Below are 16,659 nucleotides of genomic sequence, written 5' to 3'. Positions count from 1 at the left end.
AGTACTGAGGGAGCGCCGCACTGTCAGAGGGGCAGTACTGAGAGAGTGTTGCACTGTCGAATGGGCAGTACTGAGGGAGCGCTGCACTGTCGGAGGGGCAGTACTGAGAGAGTGTTGCACTGTCGGAGGGGCAGTACTGAGGGAGTGCTGCACTGTCGGATGGGCAGTACTGAGGGAGTGCTGTACTGCAGAAGGGGCAGTACTGAGGCAGTGCTGCACTGCTGGAGGGGCAGTACTGAGGGAGTGCTGTACTGTCGGAGGGGCAGTACTGAGGGAGCGCTGCATTGTCGGAGGGGCAATACTGAGTGAGTGCTGTACTGTCGGAGGGGCAGTACTGAGGGAGTGCTGCACTGTCGGAGGGGCAGTACTGAAGGAGGGCCGCACTGTCGGAGGGGCAGCACTGAGGGAGTGCTGCACTGTTGGAGGGGCAGTACTGAGGAAGTGCTGTACTGTCAGAGGGGCAGTACTGAGGGAGCGCTGCACTGTCGGAGGGGCAGTACTGAGGGAGTGCTGCACTGTTGGAGGGGCAGTACTGAGGGAGTGCTGTACTGTCGGAGGGGCAGTACTGAGGGAGTGCTGTACTGTCGGAGGGGCAGTACTGAGGGAGCGCTGCATTGTCGGAGGGGCAATACTAAGGGAGTGCTGCACTGTCGGAGGGGCAGTACTGAGGGAGTGCTGTACTGCAGAAGGGGCAGTACTGAGGCAGTGCTGCACTGCTGGAGGGGCAGTACTGAGAGAGTGCTGCACTGTCGGAGGGGCAGTACTGAGGGAGCGCCGCACTGTCAGAGGGGCAGTACTGAGAGAGTGTTGCACTATCGAAGGGGCAGTACTGAGGGAGCGCTGCACTGTCGGAGGGGCAGTACTGAGAGAGTGTTGCACTGTCAGAGGGGCAGTACTGAGGGAGTGCTGCACTGTCAGAGGGGCAGTACTGAGGGAGTGCTGTACTGCAGAAGGGGCAGTACTGAGGCAGTGCTGCACTGCTGGAGGGGCAGTACTGAGGGAGTGCTGTACTGTCGGAGGGGCAGTACTGAGGGAGGGCCGCACTGTCGGAGGGGCAGCACTGAGGGAGCGTGATAGTAAGGTTTTATCACCCCCACATGCACTCACCATCCTTGTACTCTTCGTGACAGAGCTGTAGGTCCCTGCAGGTGCGCGCTGGGTTCTCCTTCGTCCCGACCGGGTGCTTCATCTGCTCGATCTCCACTTTGAGCGAGTTCAGCGAGCCGAAGATCTCCTCCATGCCGTCAGCGTAGTCGAGGATCTCGCTTCCCGCCGCGGTCTGGTCCGGCATTAGCTGGCTGCCGTCGACGGGCACCGAGCGCTTGCTCTTCTTGCGCCTCTGGATGGGCAGCGGTTGGATCACTTCGCCTGGAGCACCCTGGGGAGACCAGACGGGGAAGAGACGTCAAGGTGGGCAGGCCAGGAGCCACCTGGGGGAGCTGAGCTGCTTCCTCCATAGCCCCAATGGGATTCCCCCCGGAACATCCACACACAGATCGGATCAGAAGGTTGATCAGCGGGACCCGCCGGCCCAGCACAGATCTCCGGTGGACAGGAGCCCCTTGCCTTCGGTATCTGAGAATTTTAACTCTGCCCACACCCTCTCACAGCTCCCCGGACCCTCCCTCCGCCCAACAGGGTAACATTCCGGGATCCACATTCTCCAGGCCTCTATCAAGCACCAATCCCCACATTCCTACCCTTCACAACAGACGCAAGTCCCAGAGAGGACAACCTTTTCGCAAAACACAGCCCTCGAAGGTCAGGGAACAGCCTCACAGCCTGCCTCTGGACACCGTCTAATAATTCTACACCTTTCCTGCAGTACGGAGATGAAAATGATCCCATCAAACACTCCCACTAGCACGGGTTAGACACTGAGTAAAGCTCCCTCTACACTGTCCCGTCAAACACTCCCAGGGCAGGTACAGCACGGGTTAGACACTGAGTAAAGCTCCCTCTACACTGTCCCGTTAAACACTCCCAGGGCAGGTACAGCACAGGTTAGATACAGAGCAAAGCTCCCTCTACACTGTCCCGTCAAACACTCCCAGAGCAGGTACAGCACGGGTTAGATACAGAGTAAAGCTCCCTCTACACTGTCCCATCAAACACTCCCAGTTCAGGTACAGCACGGGTTAGATACAGAGTAAAGCTCCCTCTACACTGTCCCATCAAACACTCCCAGGGCAGGTACAGCACGGGTTAGACACTGAGTAAAGCTCCCTCTACACTGTCCCATCAAACACTCCCAGTTCAGGTACAGCACAGGTTAGACACTAAGTAAAGCTCCCTCTACACTGTCCCATCAAACACTCCCAGGGCAGGTACAGCACGGGTTAGATACAGAGTAAAGCTCCCTCTACACTGTCCCGTCAAACACTCCCAGGGCAGGTACAGCATGTGTTAGACACAGAGTAAAGCTCCCTCAACACTGTCCCATCAAACACTCCCAGGGCAGATACAGCACGGGTTAGATACAGATTAAAGCTCCCTCTACACTTTCCCATCAAACACTCCCAGGCCAGGTACAGCATGGATTATCTATTCTGGCAGTGTGCATGTGTAACATAGAAAAATAGAAACAGAAAATAGGTGCACGAATAGGCCATTTGGCCCTTCGATCCTGCACCACCATTCAATATGATCATGACTGATCATGCAACTTCAGTACCCCGTTCCTGCTTTCTCTCCATACCCCTTGATTCCTTTAGCCATAAGGGCCATATCTAACTCCCTTTTGAATATATCTAACGAATTGGCCTCAACAACTTTTTGTGGTAGAGAATTCCACAGGTTCACAATTATCTGAGTGAAGAAGTTTCTCCTCATCTCGATCCTAAATGACTTACCCCTTATCCTTAGACTGTGACCCCTGGTTCTGGACTTCCCCAACAATGGGAACATTCTTCTTCCTGCATCTTACCTGTCCAATCCCGTCAGAATTTTATACGTTTCGATGAGATCCCCTCTCATTCTTCTAAATTTCAGTGAATATAACCCTAGTTGATCTAATCTTTCTTCATGTGTCGGTCCTGCCATCCTGGGAATCAGTCTGGTGAACCTTTGCTGCACTCCCTCAATAGCAAGAATGTCCTTCCTCAGATTAGAAGACCAAAACTGTACACAATACTCAAGGTTTGGTCTCACCAAGGCCCTGTTCAACTGCAGCAAGACCTCCCTGCTCCTACACTCAAATCCTCTCGCTATGAAGGCTAGCATGCCATTTGCCTTCTTCACCGCCTGCTGTACCTGCATGCCAACTTTCAATGACTGATGTACCATGACACCCAGGTCTCGTTGCACCTTCCCTTTTCCTAATCTGCCGCCATTCAGATAATATTCTGCCTCCCTGTTTTTGCCACCAAAGTGGATAACCTCACATTTATCTGCATTATACTGCATCTGCCATGCATTTGCCCACTCACCTAACCTGTCCAATTCACCCTGCAGCCCCAAGCATCCTCCTCACAGCTCACAATGCCACCCAGCTTAGTGTCATCTGCAAACTTGCATTCAATTTCTTCATCCAAATCATTAATGAATATTGTAAATAGCTGGGATCCCAGCACTGAGCCCTGCGGTACCCCACTAGTCACTGCCTGCCATTCTGAAAAGGATCCGTTTATTCCTACTCTTTGCTTCCTGTCTGCCAACCAACTCTCTATCCACATCAATACATTACCCCCAATACCATGTGCTTTAATTTTGCACACCAATGTCTTGTGTGGGAACTTGTCAAAAGCCTTTTGAAAGTCCAAATGCACCACATCCACTGGTTCTCCCTTGTCCACTCTACTAGTTACACCCTAAAAAAATTCTAGAAGATTTGTCAAGCATGATTTCCCTTTCATAAATCCATGCTGCCTTGGACCGATCCTGTATTACAAGTTTAATAATTGATTCCAACATTTTCCCCACTACCGATGTGAGGCTAACCGGTCTATAATTCCCCATTTTCTCTCTCCCTCCTTTTTTAAAAGTGGTGTTACATTAGCTACCCTCCAATCCATAGGAACTGATCCAGAGTCTATAGAATGTTGGAAAATGATCACCAATGCATCCACTATTTCTAGGGCCACTTCCTTAAGTACTCTGGGATGCAGACTATCAGCCCCTGGGGATTTATCGATCTTCAATCCCATCAATTTCCCTAACACAATTTCCTGACTAATAAGGATTTCCTTCAGTTCCTCCTTCTCACTAAACCATCGGTCCCCTGGTATTTCCGGAAGGTTATTTGTGTCTTCCTCAGTGAAGACAGAACCAAAGTATTTGTTCAATTGGTCTTTCATTTCTTTGTTCCCCATTAGAAATTCACCTGATTCTGACTGCAAGGGACCTACATTTGTCTTCACTAAACGTTTTCTCTTCACATACCTATAGAAACTTTTGCAGTCAGTTTTTATGTTCCCTGCAAGCTTCCTCTCATACTCAATTCTCCCCCTCCTAATTCAACCCTTTGTCTCCTCTGCTGAATTCTAAATTTCTCCCAGTCCTCAGGTTTGTTGCTTTTTCTGGCCAATTTATATGCCTCTTCCTTGGATTTAACACTATCCCTAATTTCCCTTGTTAGCCATGGTTGAGCCACCTTCCCCGTTTTATTTTTACACCAGACAGGGATGTATAATTGTTGAAGTTCATCCATGTGATCTTTAAATGTCTGCCATTGCCTATCCACCGTCAACCCTTTAAGTATCATTCGCCAGTCTATCCTAGCCAATTCATGTCTCATACCATCGAAGTTATCTTTCCTCAAGTTCAGACCCTAGTCTCTGAATTAACTGTGTCACTCTCCATCTTAATGAAGAATTCTACCATATTATGGTCACTCTTCCCCAAGGGGCTTCGCACAACAAGATTGCCAATTAATCCTCTCTCATTACACAAGACCCAGTTCTAGGATAGCCTGCTCTCGAGTTGGTTCCTCGACATATTAGTCTAGAAAACCATCCTTTATATACTCCAGGAAATCCTCCTCCACCGCATTGCTACCAGTTTGCTGAGCCCAATCTATATGTAGATTAAAGTCACCCATGATAACTGCTGTACCTTTATTGCACGCATCACTAATTTCCTGTTTGATGCCATTCCCAACCTCACTACTACTGTTTGGGGGTCTGTACATAACTCCCACTAGCGTTTTCTGCCCTTTGGTATTCCGCAGCTCTACCCATACAGATTGCACATCATCTAGGCTAATTGCGTTAATCTCCTCTTTAACCAGCAATGCTTCCCCACCTCCTTTCCCTCTCTGCCTATCCTTCCTGAATATTGAATACCCCTGGATGTTGAGTTCCCAGCCTTGGTCACCCTGGAGCCATGTCTCCGTAATCCCAATTACATCATACCCGTTAACAGCTGGCTGCGCAGTTAATTCATCCACTTTATTACGAATGCTCCTCGCATTGAGACACAGAGCCTTCAGGCTTGTTTTTTTAACACTCTTTAACACCCGTTGCAGGAAGGAGAACGCAAGAACGCAGTACTTACAGGAGGACCAGCAGGACCAGGAACACCTCGCTCTCCTTTAGGACCGCCGGTACCCTGTGTGGATCAGAGGGAGAGATGACACGGTGAAATGCAACAACAACAACTTGCATTCATACAACACCTTTGACGAAGTGAAACGCCCCAAGTCGCTTCACGGTAGTAATTATCAAACAAACTTTGCCACCGAGCCACATACTCAGCTTGGAGATATTAGGACAGGTAATCAAAAGCTTGGTTAAAGAGGTATGTTTTAAGGAGCGTTATAAAGGAGGATAGAGAAGTAGCAAGGCGGAGAGGTTAAAGGAGGAACCTCGGCCGCTGAAGGTGGAGAGAGTTGGAGAAGCACAAAGAGACACATAATGGACAGAAGAGTAGAGAATTGGGTCACTCTCCCTTCATTAAGTGTTCCCCGGTCATACAATACTATTCTTCAAGATTGGAGGGCTGTCAGATTTGGTCAACACTCGTACCTGAAATGTCTCTGAGCCCCCGTTTCAACAAAGGTGTCAATCCAAGTGAATAAGGTTCACATAAACATGTGACAAATATCACACAGCTGAGCACCAGATCCCCCATAAACAACCAGGGCAGGTAATTTCCCTGGGGGGGGATCTCCCGGCGTACCCCTGGGGAAAGCCCAGAGAAACGGTGGGAGGTCAGAAATGCGGGAGCGTCTGATCCAGCCTGACGTCCACGACGGGGGATCTGTGGCATGTGTGAGCAGGCCAAGAAACAGTGAGGCCCTTCAACCAATCAGACTGACGAACGCTCACCGAGACACGCAGGGGTAGAAATTTCCCTCCGCCGGAAACGGGAAGTACCGACTGTTGTTAAAGTGTTCTGGCCGTTACACCCAGAGAAATTCAGCTCCTCGGGTTTTCTTCCAGTGGGGCGGAAGTGGATCATCATGGGGGTGGGAGTGGTGCGGAGCGCCCGTCACTAGCGGAGCGGAAGTGGGGTGGGGCGGAGTGTCCGCCACTGTCAGTCATCAGCGCTGGCACCTCACAACATCTCTCCCCTTCAGTTAAAGGGGAGGGCCGATGCCAACTCTGCATTTATTTCAGTTCGGTTCACTGGGCCAACGGGCCGGGTTTCGGCCGGGCCAGCGGCCTGGCATCCAAGAGGCGCCAGCGGCCTGGCATCCAAGAGGCGGTGCTAGGCTGCCTGTTGGTGGCCCGGCCGAACCCGGGAGCAGAATTGTCAGCCCGACCTGGCAAACGGCCAAAAAAAAAATAACATGGTGGCCGCGGCAGTGTGCCCTCCCCTTTAAGAGCAGCCGCGCTGTCATTTCACACAGAGTGCACCGACAGAAAAAGTTGCCGGGGGCACCGACCACTGGCCGGGCCGCTCCGCGGAGCAATTTCAAGTAAGGGGCAATTTCATTAGGGCAATTTTTTGAGGGGGTCCCTGCACGCCGTAGTGGGAAAACGGGTGGAGTGGTCCCAGACACCGCTCCGCTACTGAGGAACCCCCCCATCACTATAGGCAGTCCCTCGAAATGAGGATGACTTGCTTCCACCCCAAAAAGGGATGAGTTCACAGGTGTTTCAATGAAGGACCTAATATTACAGGTCCCGTACTGCATGTTGAAGGGTGGAAGAGCCTGTGCGTAGATTTTTTTTAACGTGTGGTGGTTGTTGCACACCAGAGGAAGGACAATGTCTAAAATGGCGGTTCCTCCATGGAGAGTCGGTGACCATTCTGCGCCGCCCCATGGCCATCGCTTTCCGGCGGCCAGAGGCCTTATCGGGAGGGCCAATTTCAGGCCCCGCACAGTTCAAACCAGGAAGTATAAAGCAGGCAGTATAAATTTGACTTAAATCATGTGCAGATAGCGAAATAAAGATTGAGATAGACCGATTGGATTGAGATATATATATATCTATAAAAGAGACAGATAGAAAAAGTAAAAAAAAACTTATTTTAAATTAAAAAAAAAATCTCCAACATGAATACGGTGGGAATGAGACCCCACACTTATAAAATTACATTTTCAGGGCCAGAGAGGTTGTTCAGCAGTAATCATCACTTATCACGCTGTTAAAAGTTCACTTACTTCAGAATGCACCGACCCTACATTTTTGGTGGGTAATTAATGGGCAAGTACCCCAACTTCTCACCATTGCATTGATTTCAATGCCGATCTATCAGCAAGGACTATTATAGTATAGTCTGTATCATAGCAGCCAATTTGTACACAGCAAGGTCCCACAAACAGCAATGTGATAATGACTGGATCATTTTTTTTGATGTTGGTTGAGGGATAAATATTGGCCAAGTCACCAGGAAGAACTCCGGCACAGACACGATGGGTCGAATGGCCTCCTTCTGTGCCATAAATTTCTATGATTCTAACTCCCCTGCTCTTCTTCTAAATAGTGCCATGGTATCTTTTGAAACCTGAGAGGGCAGGCGGAACCTGGGTTTAATGTCTGATCCCAAAGATGATCCCTCCGACAGTGCAGCACTCTGTCAACACTGCACTGGAGTGAGCGATGGTGTACGTGATTCCCACGAAGCACCCTCACAGTCTCATTCACCCATCTCTTTCTGTCAAAGGGGCGTCATTGACACAACATCGATTGATTGCACTTCCTGGAGAGTCTAGTATTCCATAGAGGGAAACAAACTGCCGACATTTAGCCCCAAACAAGACATGCTCTCTTTCCGTTTGTATCCGCTGTGTCTGAGGTTGCCTCTTACTTTCAACAACTGTCTAAGAACATAACAGCAAAGAGGGTTGGCTGACTCACCATAGAACCTTTCGAGCCTTTAGGACCAGGGGAACCCTGGAAGAGGAGAAAAAAGAAACACGGACGTTAGGAAGACTGTGGTACAAGTTTGCGTAACTCACCATCAGCAAAGTCCCGCACTTTAAAGGACGCAGCAGCATTAACTGAGGGAAGCCCAGTATGAACCAGGGAATCTCCACGACCTGCTCATCATAGTGAGCAACAACGTGGGGAATGTAATTATATAAAGCACAAAATACATTGGGGTTTCTTTATGGGGCCATGACGTCACCGCTGTTTACAAACACTGATGCCACTAAACCAGGTATACTTTGTCAATTTTGGGCTTCTCCAGGTAGAAACATTCACTGTGAGCTAAGGAGCACATGGGCACATCCGCATTGTTCCCCCGCGGCAGGATTTCCTGTTCCTGCGGATATCGGATCATTAGGGATGTAGGGGAATCAGGCAGGCTCCCCGGTGGACATTACTCGCTGTCCAACGTTCCTGCACTCAAGGATCCCGGGCAATCTCACAGCCTCGGGGGGCACAGGTTAGATAGAGAGTAAAGCTCTCTCTACACTGTCCCATCAAACACTCCCAGGGCAGGTACAGCACGGGTTAGATACAGAGTAAAGCTCCCTCTACACTGTCCCATCAAACACTCCCAGGGCAGGTACAGCATGGGTTAGATAGAGGGTAAAGCTCCCTCTACACTGTCCCATCAAACACTCCCAGGGCAGGTACAGCACGGGTTAGATAGAGAGTAAAGCTCCCTCTACACTGTCCCATCAAACACTCCCAGGGCAGGTACAGCACGGGTTAGATACAGAGTAAAGCTCCCTCTACACTGTCCCGTTAAACACTCCCAGGGCAGGTACAGCACAGGTTAGATACAGAGTAAAGCTCCCTCTACACTGTCCCATCAAACACTCCCAGGGCAGGTACAGCACGGGTTAGATACAGAGTAAAGCTCCCTCTACACTGTCCCGTCAAACACTCCCAGGGCAGGTACAGCACGGGTTAGATACAGAGTAAAGCTCCCTCTCCACTGTCCCATCAAACACTCCCAGGGCAGGTACAGCACGGGTTAGATACAGAGTAAAGCTCCCTCTACACTGTCCCATCAAACACTCCCAGGGCAGGTACAGCACAGGATAGATACAGAGTAAAGCTCCCTCTACACTGTACCGTCAAACACTCCCAGGGCAGGTACAGCACGGGTTAGATACAGAGTAAAGTTTCCTCTAATTTATTGTCTTTATAGCAAAGGGGGATGGAGTATAAAAGCAGGGAAGGCCTGCAACAACTGTACAGGGTATTGGTGAGACCACACCTGGAGTACTGCCTACAGTTTTGGTCTCCGTATTTAAGAAAGGATATACTTGCATTGGAGGCTGTTCATAGAAGGTTCACTAGGTTGACTCCTGTGAATGTTGGGCTTATGAGGTTGACTTATGAAGATAGGTTAAGTAGGTTGGACCTATACTCATTGGAGTTCAGAAGAATGAGAGATGGCCTTATTGAAATATGTAAGATTACGAGGGGGCTTGACAGGGTAGATGCAGAGAGGATGTTTTCCCTCGTGGGGGAATCTAGAACCAGGGGACATAGTCTTAGAATAAGGGGCCACCCATTTAAAACTGAGATGAGGAGGAATTTCTTCTCTCAGAGGGTTGTAAATCTGTGGAATTCTCTGCCCCAGAGAGCTGGAGGCTGGGTCATTGAATATATTTAAGGTGGAGATAGACAGATTTTTGAATGATAAGGAAGTAAAGAATTATGGGGAGCAGGCAGAGAAGTGGAGCTGAGTCCATGATCAGATCAGCCATGATCTTACTGAATGGCGGAACAGGCTCGAGAGGCCAAATGGCCTACTCCTGCTCCTATTTCTTATGTTCTTATATACACTCCCAGGGCAGGTACAGCACAGGATGGAGAGCAGAGGGGGAAGTCACTCGTGGTCTTCAGTTTGTGTCCACGAGGTGCGTTAATATTATTCCAGTGTCCCAGTGACAGACACGTTTTCTGAAGATGTCCTTCGATCTCTCTTTCTCCCTCTTCTTCAATCTCCCAGCACCAGAACGAGCCTTACACCGGCAGCAAACAGCCCAGTTTGGTAGACAGCGGGAGCTGGGGGCACTCGGGTCTCCCCCAGTCGAGGGGCTAGTCCTGGGCGTGTCTGGTGCCGGGGTGAGTTATTGCCGCGTTCGATGATGCGCTGGATGTCAGCGCCATTAAATAGCGTTATGTCCGAACGACGGTGAAGCTTACCGGTAAACCAGGAGGACCTGAAGGACCCAGCGGACCGCTCCCACCAACAATACCCTAGGGACAAAGAGAAGAAGATGTGAAAACTTAACACAGAATTGAGGAAGATCTTGGCACACAGAGTCACACGCCCCTTTGCGGAAACTGTGGGTTGTCCCGAGCTGGTGTCAGAGAAATATGTTTCTCTGCTTGTCTTCCAATTTCTATTCTTTCGTTCCCTCTTTCTCCATTTGCTTATCTTTCACTCTCCATCTCTCTCTCTCTCCTAATTGTGCATGTTCCCACAAGCTTTGCCATCTCTGAATCTGCTTGTCTCTCTCTCTCTCTCTCTCTCTCTCTCTCCCCATGGCTCTCTTTTCTGTATACCTCTCACGCACGTTTTTAACTAAGACTACCTATTTCTATCTCCATAACATCGCCCGTCTCTGCCCCTGCCTCAGCACATCCGCTGCTGAAACCCTCATCCATGCCTTTGTTATCTCTAGATTTGACTATTCCAATGCACTCCAGGTTGGCCTCCCACATTCTACACTACGTAAACTAGAGGTGATCCTAAACTCGGCAGCCCATACCCTAACTCGCACCAAGTCCCACTCACCCATCACCCCCTGTGCTCGCTGACCTACATTGGCTCCTGGTTAAGCAACGCCTCGATTTCAAAATTCTCATCCTTGTGTTCAAATCCCTCCATGGCCTCGCCCCTCCCTATCTCTGTAATCTCTGCCAGCCCACAACCCCCCGAGATGTCTGCGCTCCTCTAATTCTGCCCTCTTGAGCATCCCTGATTATAATCACTCGACCATTGGTGGCCGTGCCTTCTGTTGCCTGGGCCCCAAGCTCTGGAACTCCCTGTCTAAACCTCTCCACCTCTCTACCTCTCTTTCCTCCTTTAAGACGCTTCTTAAAACATACCTCTGTGACCAAGCTTTTGGTCACCTGCCCTAATTTCTATTTAAGTACCTCGGTGTCAATTTTATTTTTATAATAATAATCTCATAATGAGAGTTTTATCTCATAAGTGCCTTGGGACATTCCATTAATTTAAAGGTGCTATATAAATAAAAGTTGTTGTTGTTTCCCTTCTCTCTGTGTAGCTCTCATTTTAGTTCTGTATGTCTCCCACTCTGTCAGTAGCCTGTCAGAGCCTTTATGTCTTTTCACATCTCTAAATATCTCCTGGAACCAACTACAATGTACGAGTATCAGACTTGTCCAACACTAATAGTGCATCAGTGCAATAGCCTAACACGGTAACACTCTGAACACTGGAATAGGCTAATGCTGCAATGCCACACAATAGCAGCAAACCACTCCAATGGCGTAACACCGATCGTCTATCACTGTAACAGGGTAATCGGCCAACACTGTAACCACGCGCCTCCGTAAATGTGTGATATGCAACATTAATTGTCTAACACGGCAATAGTCTGAGGAGATAATGTCGAACACCAAGGGGTAGAGTTTACGCGAGGTTGTGCTGGATTTTTCGGCGCAATTCATCCTAAAGTGCCGTAACTGGTGCAAACGATCGCAACATTTTAAGCCCAAATTGCTTTCAGCGCAACTCGAGTTTCCACTGGTTTAAAAAAACATCGCTCTGGAAACAGGCCCCGCCCACAAAACCGGCCACGCCCCCAGGGTGAATTAATCGTCATGGTGATTTTCCACTAATGGCGCTCGTCTGCGGGCCTTCGAAGAGGCTCTTAAAATGAAGCTGGTTCTTTTGGGTGCAATAGGCTTGATTCAAAAGCTTTTTAATTCACTAAGAAACTGACTACTGTACCCCGATAGATCTAGCAAAAAGGTTCGGTATCGGTTTTAAATTTTCAGTGATTTAAAATCGGGTTACTTGCAGTTGGTGGATTGACACTGATTCAAAAAGTTTAGTTTATTTACGAGACACCCATTTTCAGCTGTATTAATCAAACTGCACCTAGTTACCACTCTTAAATATATCCAGGAATATTTTTAATGCAATTTCTAAAAAAAAAATAACGTTTTAAAATGCTGCCCGATTGCGCTGGCTCAGGGCAGACTTTGCATTCGGCGATACGCAAATGGAGTTTGGGCAGAAACTCGAGAAAGAAAAGCACTTCTGAAAATAGTCGCAATTTGTACCCGATCGCTGATTGAGCCCAAAGCGGAAACTCTGCCCCGAGCAGTTCAACATGAAAATAAAAAAGAAAAGACTTGGATTTATATAGCGCCTTTCACGACCACCGGACGTCTCAAAGTTCTTTACAGCCAATGAAATACTTTTGAAGTGTAGTCACTGTTGTAAAGTAGGAAACGCGGCAGCCAATTTGTGCACAAGCTAGCTCCCACAAACAGCAACATGATAATGACTAGATAATCTGTTTTTGTTGTGTTGATTGAGGGATAAATATTGGCCAGGACATCACGGAGAACTCCACTGCTCTTCTTCGCAATAGTGCCATGGGATCTTTTCTATCCACCTGAGAGAGCAGACGGGGCCTCGGTTTGACGTCTCATCCAAAAGACGGCACCTCTGACAGTGCAGGACTCCCACAGCACTGGGAGTGTCAGCCTGGATAATGTGCTCAAGTCCCTGGAGTGGGACTTGAACCCACAACCTTCTGACTCAGAGGTGAGAGTGCTACAATTGACACACTATATTGAGGCACAATAGTGAAATGCTGCAACACAACAATGTATTCGTGCAAGACTGCAACAGCGTAACTTTGACTGCGACAGTGTGATGACTGTAACTGCTACAATCCAGGAGTTGGCAGTCATTCGGGATTTCAACCAAATGGCCGTCCTTCCTGTGAGAGCTGAAGGAGTGTCCAAATATTACAGCTCACCATCAAACCTGTTGATCCAAGGCATGCACACACACGCACACGCCCGCACACACGTATACACACACGTATACAGATGCACACACACAACAAGCCGTGTCACTCCACCCTCGCCCAGCGACACTGAGGGCAAGTGGCTGACACCAGCCACCTCAACGCAGGCCAGGATCGATCCTGGGACCTTCAGGAGCAGCCGCAGTGATTTCGTTCTGTAATAGCACAACGCAGACATTGTGGTTCTATAATCAGTACACTAAAACACAGCCCGTTTTGAACAAGTGAAGAAAGTGGCGAATTACATTGTCTCCTTTGTGACCTTCTGATCCCTGGGGACCCTGCAGCCCTCGATCTCCCTTCTCGCCTTGCTCTCCAGGAGGTCCGATTAATCCAATGAGACCAGGGTGACCCTGAAGGAGAAACACAAAGGGGTGAATATGTGAAATTAAAAAGAGAGTTAATGCAGAATCACAGAGGGGTCAATCCAGACCTGCACAAGGGCTTGACACCACAATATAGGATTGACACAGAGGGACAGATTGTAATATAGCTTCACTGAGTGGACTACTGTGGTAATGCAACTACTGCTGTATAATAATAAAAGGATCATGTCACATGATGTATTGGAGCCATCTTCTAGAATGTGTTTGTTAGTGATGTTGTAAAGAAGATATCACATTGGCGACGAGGTTGGGATCACTGAAGCCCAGATACAGGGCCTGCACAGGGACACAGGCCCAAAGGACCCACAAAGTATACAGCTGTAATGTATTTGCTACTTGAGTTCTTTGCTTACGAATTCATAGCAACACATTGCAATTAAGAACTAGTTGGTTTATCAACAAAGGTTTAACAATCACACTACACATTACCAGTTCATCCACCAGGCTCACAACCACCTGCCTCATCGTGGATCCCCCGAACCCAACTGGCTGGGGTTTTATTGAGTCTTGTGACCATCACGTGACTGGCTAAGCCACTCCCAACTCAACAGCTCTACAACTATTTTCATTGCATCTGTAAATCAAATGCCCCCTTATTAAAGGGGCACGAAAACTGACAATTTAAACAAATTAAACTTTAAACTTTAGATGGTCAAATTAAAATTTGGTTGCCGGGGGTGATGATGCACTCCAGTCCCTCCGGCGCCCACCTCTCGCGGAAGGCCAGTGGACACTGCGTGCTCCATCTCCAGGGACACCCTGGCTCGGATGTAACCACAGAAGAGAGGCAGGCAGTCGGGCTGAACGACTCCTTCGACCGCCCGCTGCCTGGACCAGCTGATGGCCCCCTTGGCCGTGCCCAGGAGCAGTCCTACGAGGAGGCCCTCCGACCTGCCCACTCCCCTCCGCACAGGGTGCCCAAAGATCAGGAGTGTGGGACTGAAGTGCAGCCAGAATTTGAGGGGCAGCCCCTTCAGATATTAGAAGAGGGCATCAGCTCTACAACTATTTTGTTGCAAACATTAATCAAGTGCCCCCTGATTAAAGGGAGGGGTCACACTCCAAAAACTTTTTAAGTGCCCCCTTGTTTATTTTTTGAGGGCACTGAAAACACAAATTGTACATGTGCCCCCTGGCTGGAGGGGGGGCCACGAAAATCGACAACCTTAAACAAATAAAACTTTCGACATGGTGCAAATTAAAATTTGGGCACCAGCTCTACCAACCTGTGAGCATCCTCACAGCTGCATACATTACAAGAGGCCCAGAACATTACTCTATTATTTTAATGACTGTCCCCGTGTGGAAGCTGACCAGATCTTCACCGGTCTCTCTGGGGAATCCGTTGGTGACGCGAGGCCAGCGGAAGGAGTCAAAGGCCTGCGAGCGCTGATCAGGAGGGGGCTGGGGTCAGCTGCCTGCCCTACCCACTGTGCAAGAATTCCTTGCTGTCTGCTCAACACCCAAGGCCGTTTGCTTTCAAAGCAGGAGGCACCCTAGCACTCAGGATGGGACACCGTCACGGCCTACCCAGCTCCAAATCCTCCCACTCACCTGTTAGGTGTTACCTGCCTTCAGGCTGCTTTCCGATGGTTATTTGTATCGCTTCTCCTGTGCACTCCACAAGAGAGATGGTCATTTTTCCAGCTCCCCTTACTTCAGAAGAATACCCGCTGCCCGGCAAAACTCGGCTGCGCGTGTCCTAACTCGCACCAAGTCCCGTTCACCCATCACCCCTTGTGCTCGCTGACCTACATTGGCTCCCAGCCCGGCAACACCTCGATTTAAAAATTCTCATCTTTGTTTTCAAATCCCTCCATGGCCCTCGCCCCTCCCTATCTCTGTAATCTCCTCCAGCCCCACAACCCCCCGAGATATCTGCGCTCCTCTAATTCTGCCCTCTTGAGCATCCCTGATTATAATCGCACAACCATTGGTGGCCGTACCTTCTGTTGCCTGGGCCCCAAGCTCTGGGACTCCCTCCCTAAACCTCTCCACCTCTTTACTGGTTTCCTCCTTTAAGACGCTCCTTAAAACCTACCTCTTTTACCCAGCTTTTGGTCACCTGCCCTCAAATCTCCTTATTTCTCTCAGAAAGCTCCATTGATGTACAGTCTAAATACAAGCTGTTGTTGATCACACGTACAATTTGTCAAGTTGCTTCACAAGGCAATTGGTGCACATCCAGTGTCCAGTCGGACAAGAGGTGGCAGTTTTGCTGCATTCTGGACCTTCAGCTCAGTCCTCAAGGGGCTTACATAGAAACATAGAAAATAGTTGCAGGAGTCGGCCATTCAGCCCGTTGAGCCTGCACCGCCATTCAACAAGATCATGGCTGATCACCCACCCCAGCATCCCCCCCCCCCACGCATCCTCCACACCCCCCGACCCCCCCAGCCGCAAGGATCACATCCAACTCCCTCCCGAACACATCCAATGAACCGGCATCAACAACTCTCCACGGCAGGGAACCCCCCAGGCCAACAACTCCCCGAGTGAAGAAGTCTCTCCCCATCCCAGCCCCAAACAGCCCACCCCCCATCCCCAGACCGTGCCCCCGTCCCCCCGGCTCCAGACCCACCCAACACCGGGAACACCCCCCCCTGCACCCAACCCACCCCGTCCCGTCAGAATCCTTCCCAAATGCCGAACACCTCCGGATGTCGAGTCCCCAGCCCCGGCCACCCCAGAGCCACGCCCCCACGACGCCAACCACACCACATCCACCAACCGCCATCTGCGCAGTCAACCCGTCCACCCCACTCCGAACACTCCCCGCACCGAGGCACAGAGCCCCCAGGCCCGCCCCTCCAACACACTTCGCCCCCCCAGACCTTCGCTGCAATGTGGCCCCTCCCGTCCCCCGCCCTGGGTTTCTCCGCCCTCCACCTTCACCACTCT

At 49.8% G+C, this 16,659-nt stretch overlaps 1 protein-coding gene across 2 annotated transcripts in view; it reads right to left on the bottom strand.

Moving 5' to 3' along the window:
* Positions 1–16,659, bottom strand: part of LOC139229844 (collagen alpha-1(V) chain-like) — a 255,106-nt gene that overhangs the window by 8,939 nt on the left and 229,508 nt on the right. For both annotated transcript variants that reach the window (XM_070861460.1, XM_070861459.1), the window contains exons 49-53: positions 13,618–13,725; positions 10,500–10,553; positions 8,247–8,282; positions 5,494–5,547; positions 1,108–1,378 (exon numbers count right to left, since the gene is read on the bottom strand). In XM_070861460.1, coding sequence (XP_070717561.1) covers positions 1,108–1,378; positions 5,494–5,547; positions 8,247–8,282; positions 10,500–10,553; positions 13,618–13,725 — 523 coding nt within the window. The remainder of the gene's footprint in view (positions 1–1,107; positions 1,379–5,493; positions 5,548–8,246; positions 8,283–10,499; positions 10,554–13,617; positions 13,726–16,659) is intronic.

Source organism: Pristiophorus japonicus, chromosome 19 (genome assembly GCF_044704955.1).
Source record: "Pristiophorus japonicus isolate sPriJap1 chromosome 19, sPriJap1.hap1, whole genome shotgun sequence".
NCBI lineage: Eukaryota > Metazoa > Chordata > Chondrichthyes > Pristiophoridae > Pristiophorus > Pristiophorus japonicus.
Note: the sequence above shows the minus strand (reverse complement) of the source record. Positions and strands in the feature narration are given on the sequence as shown.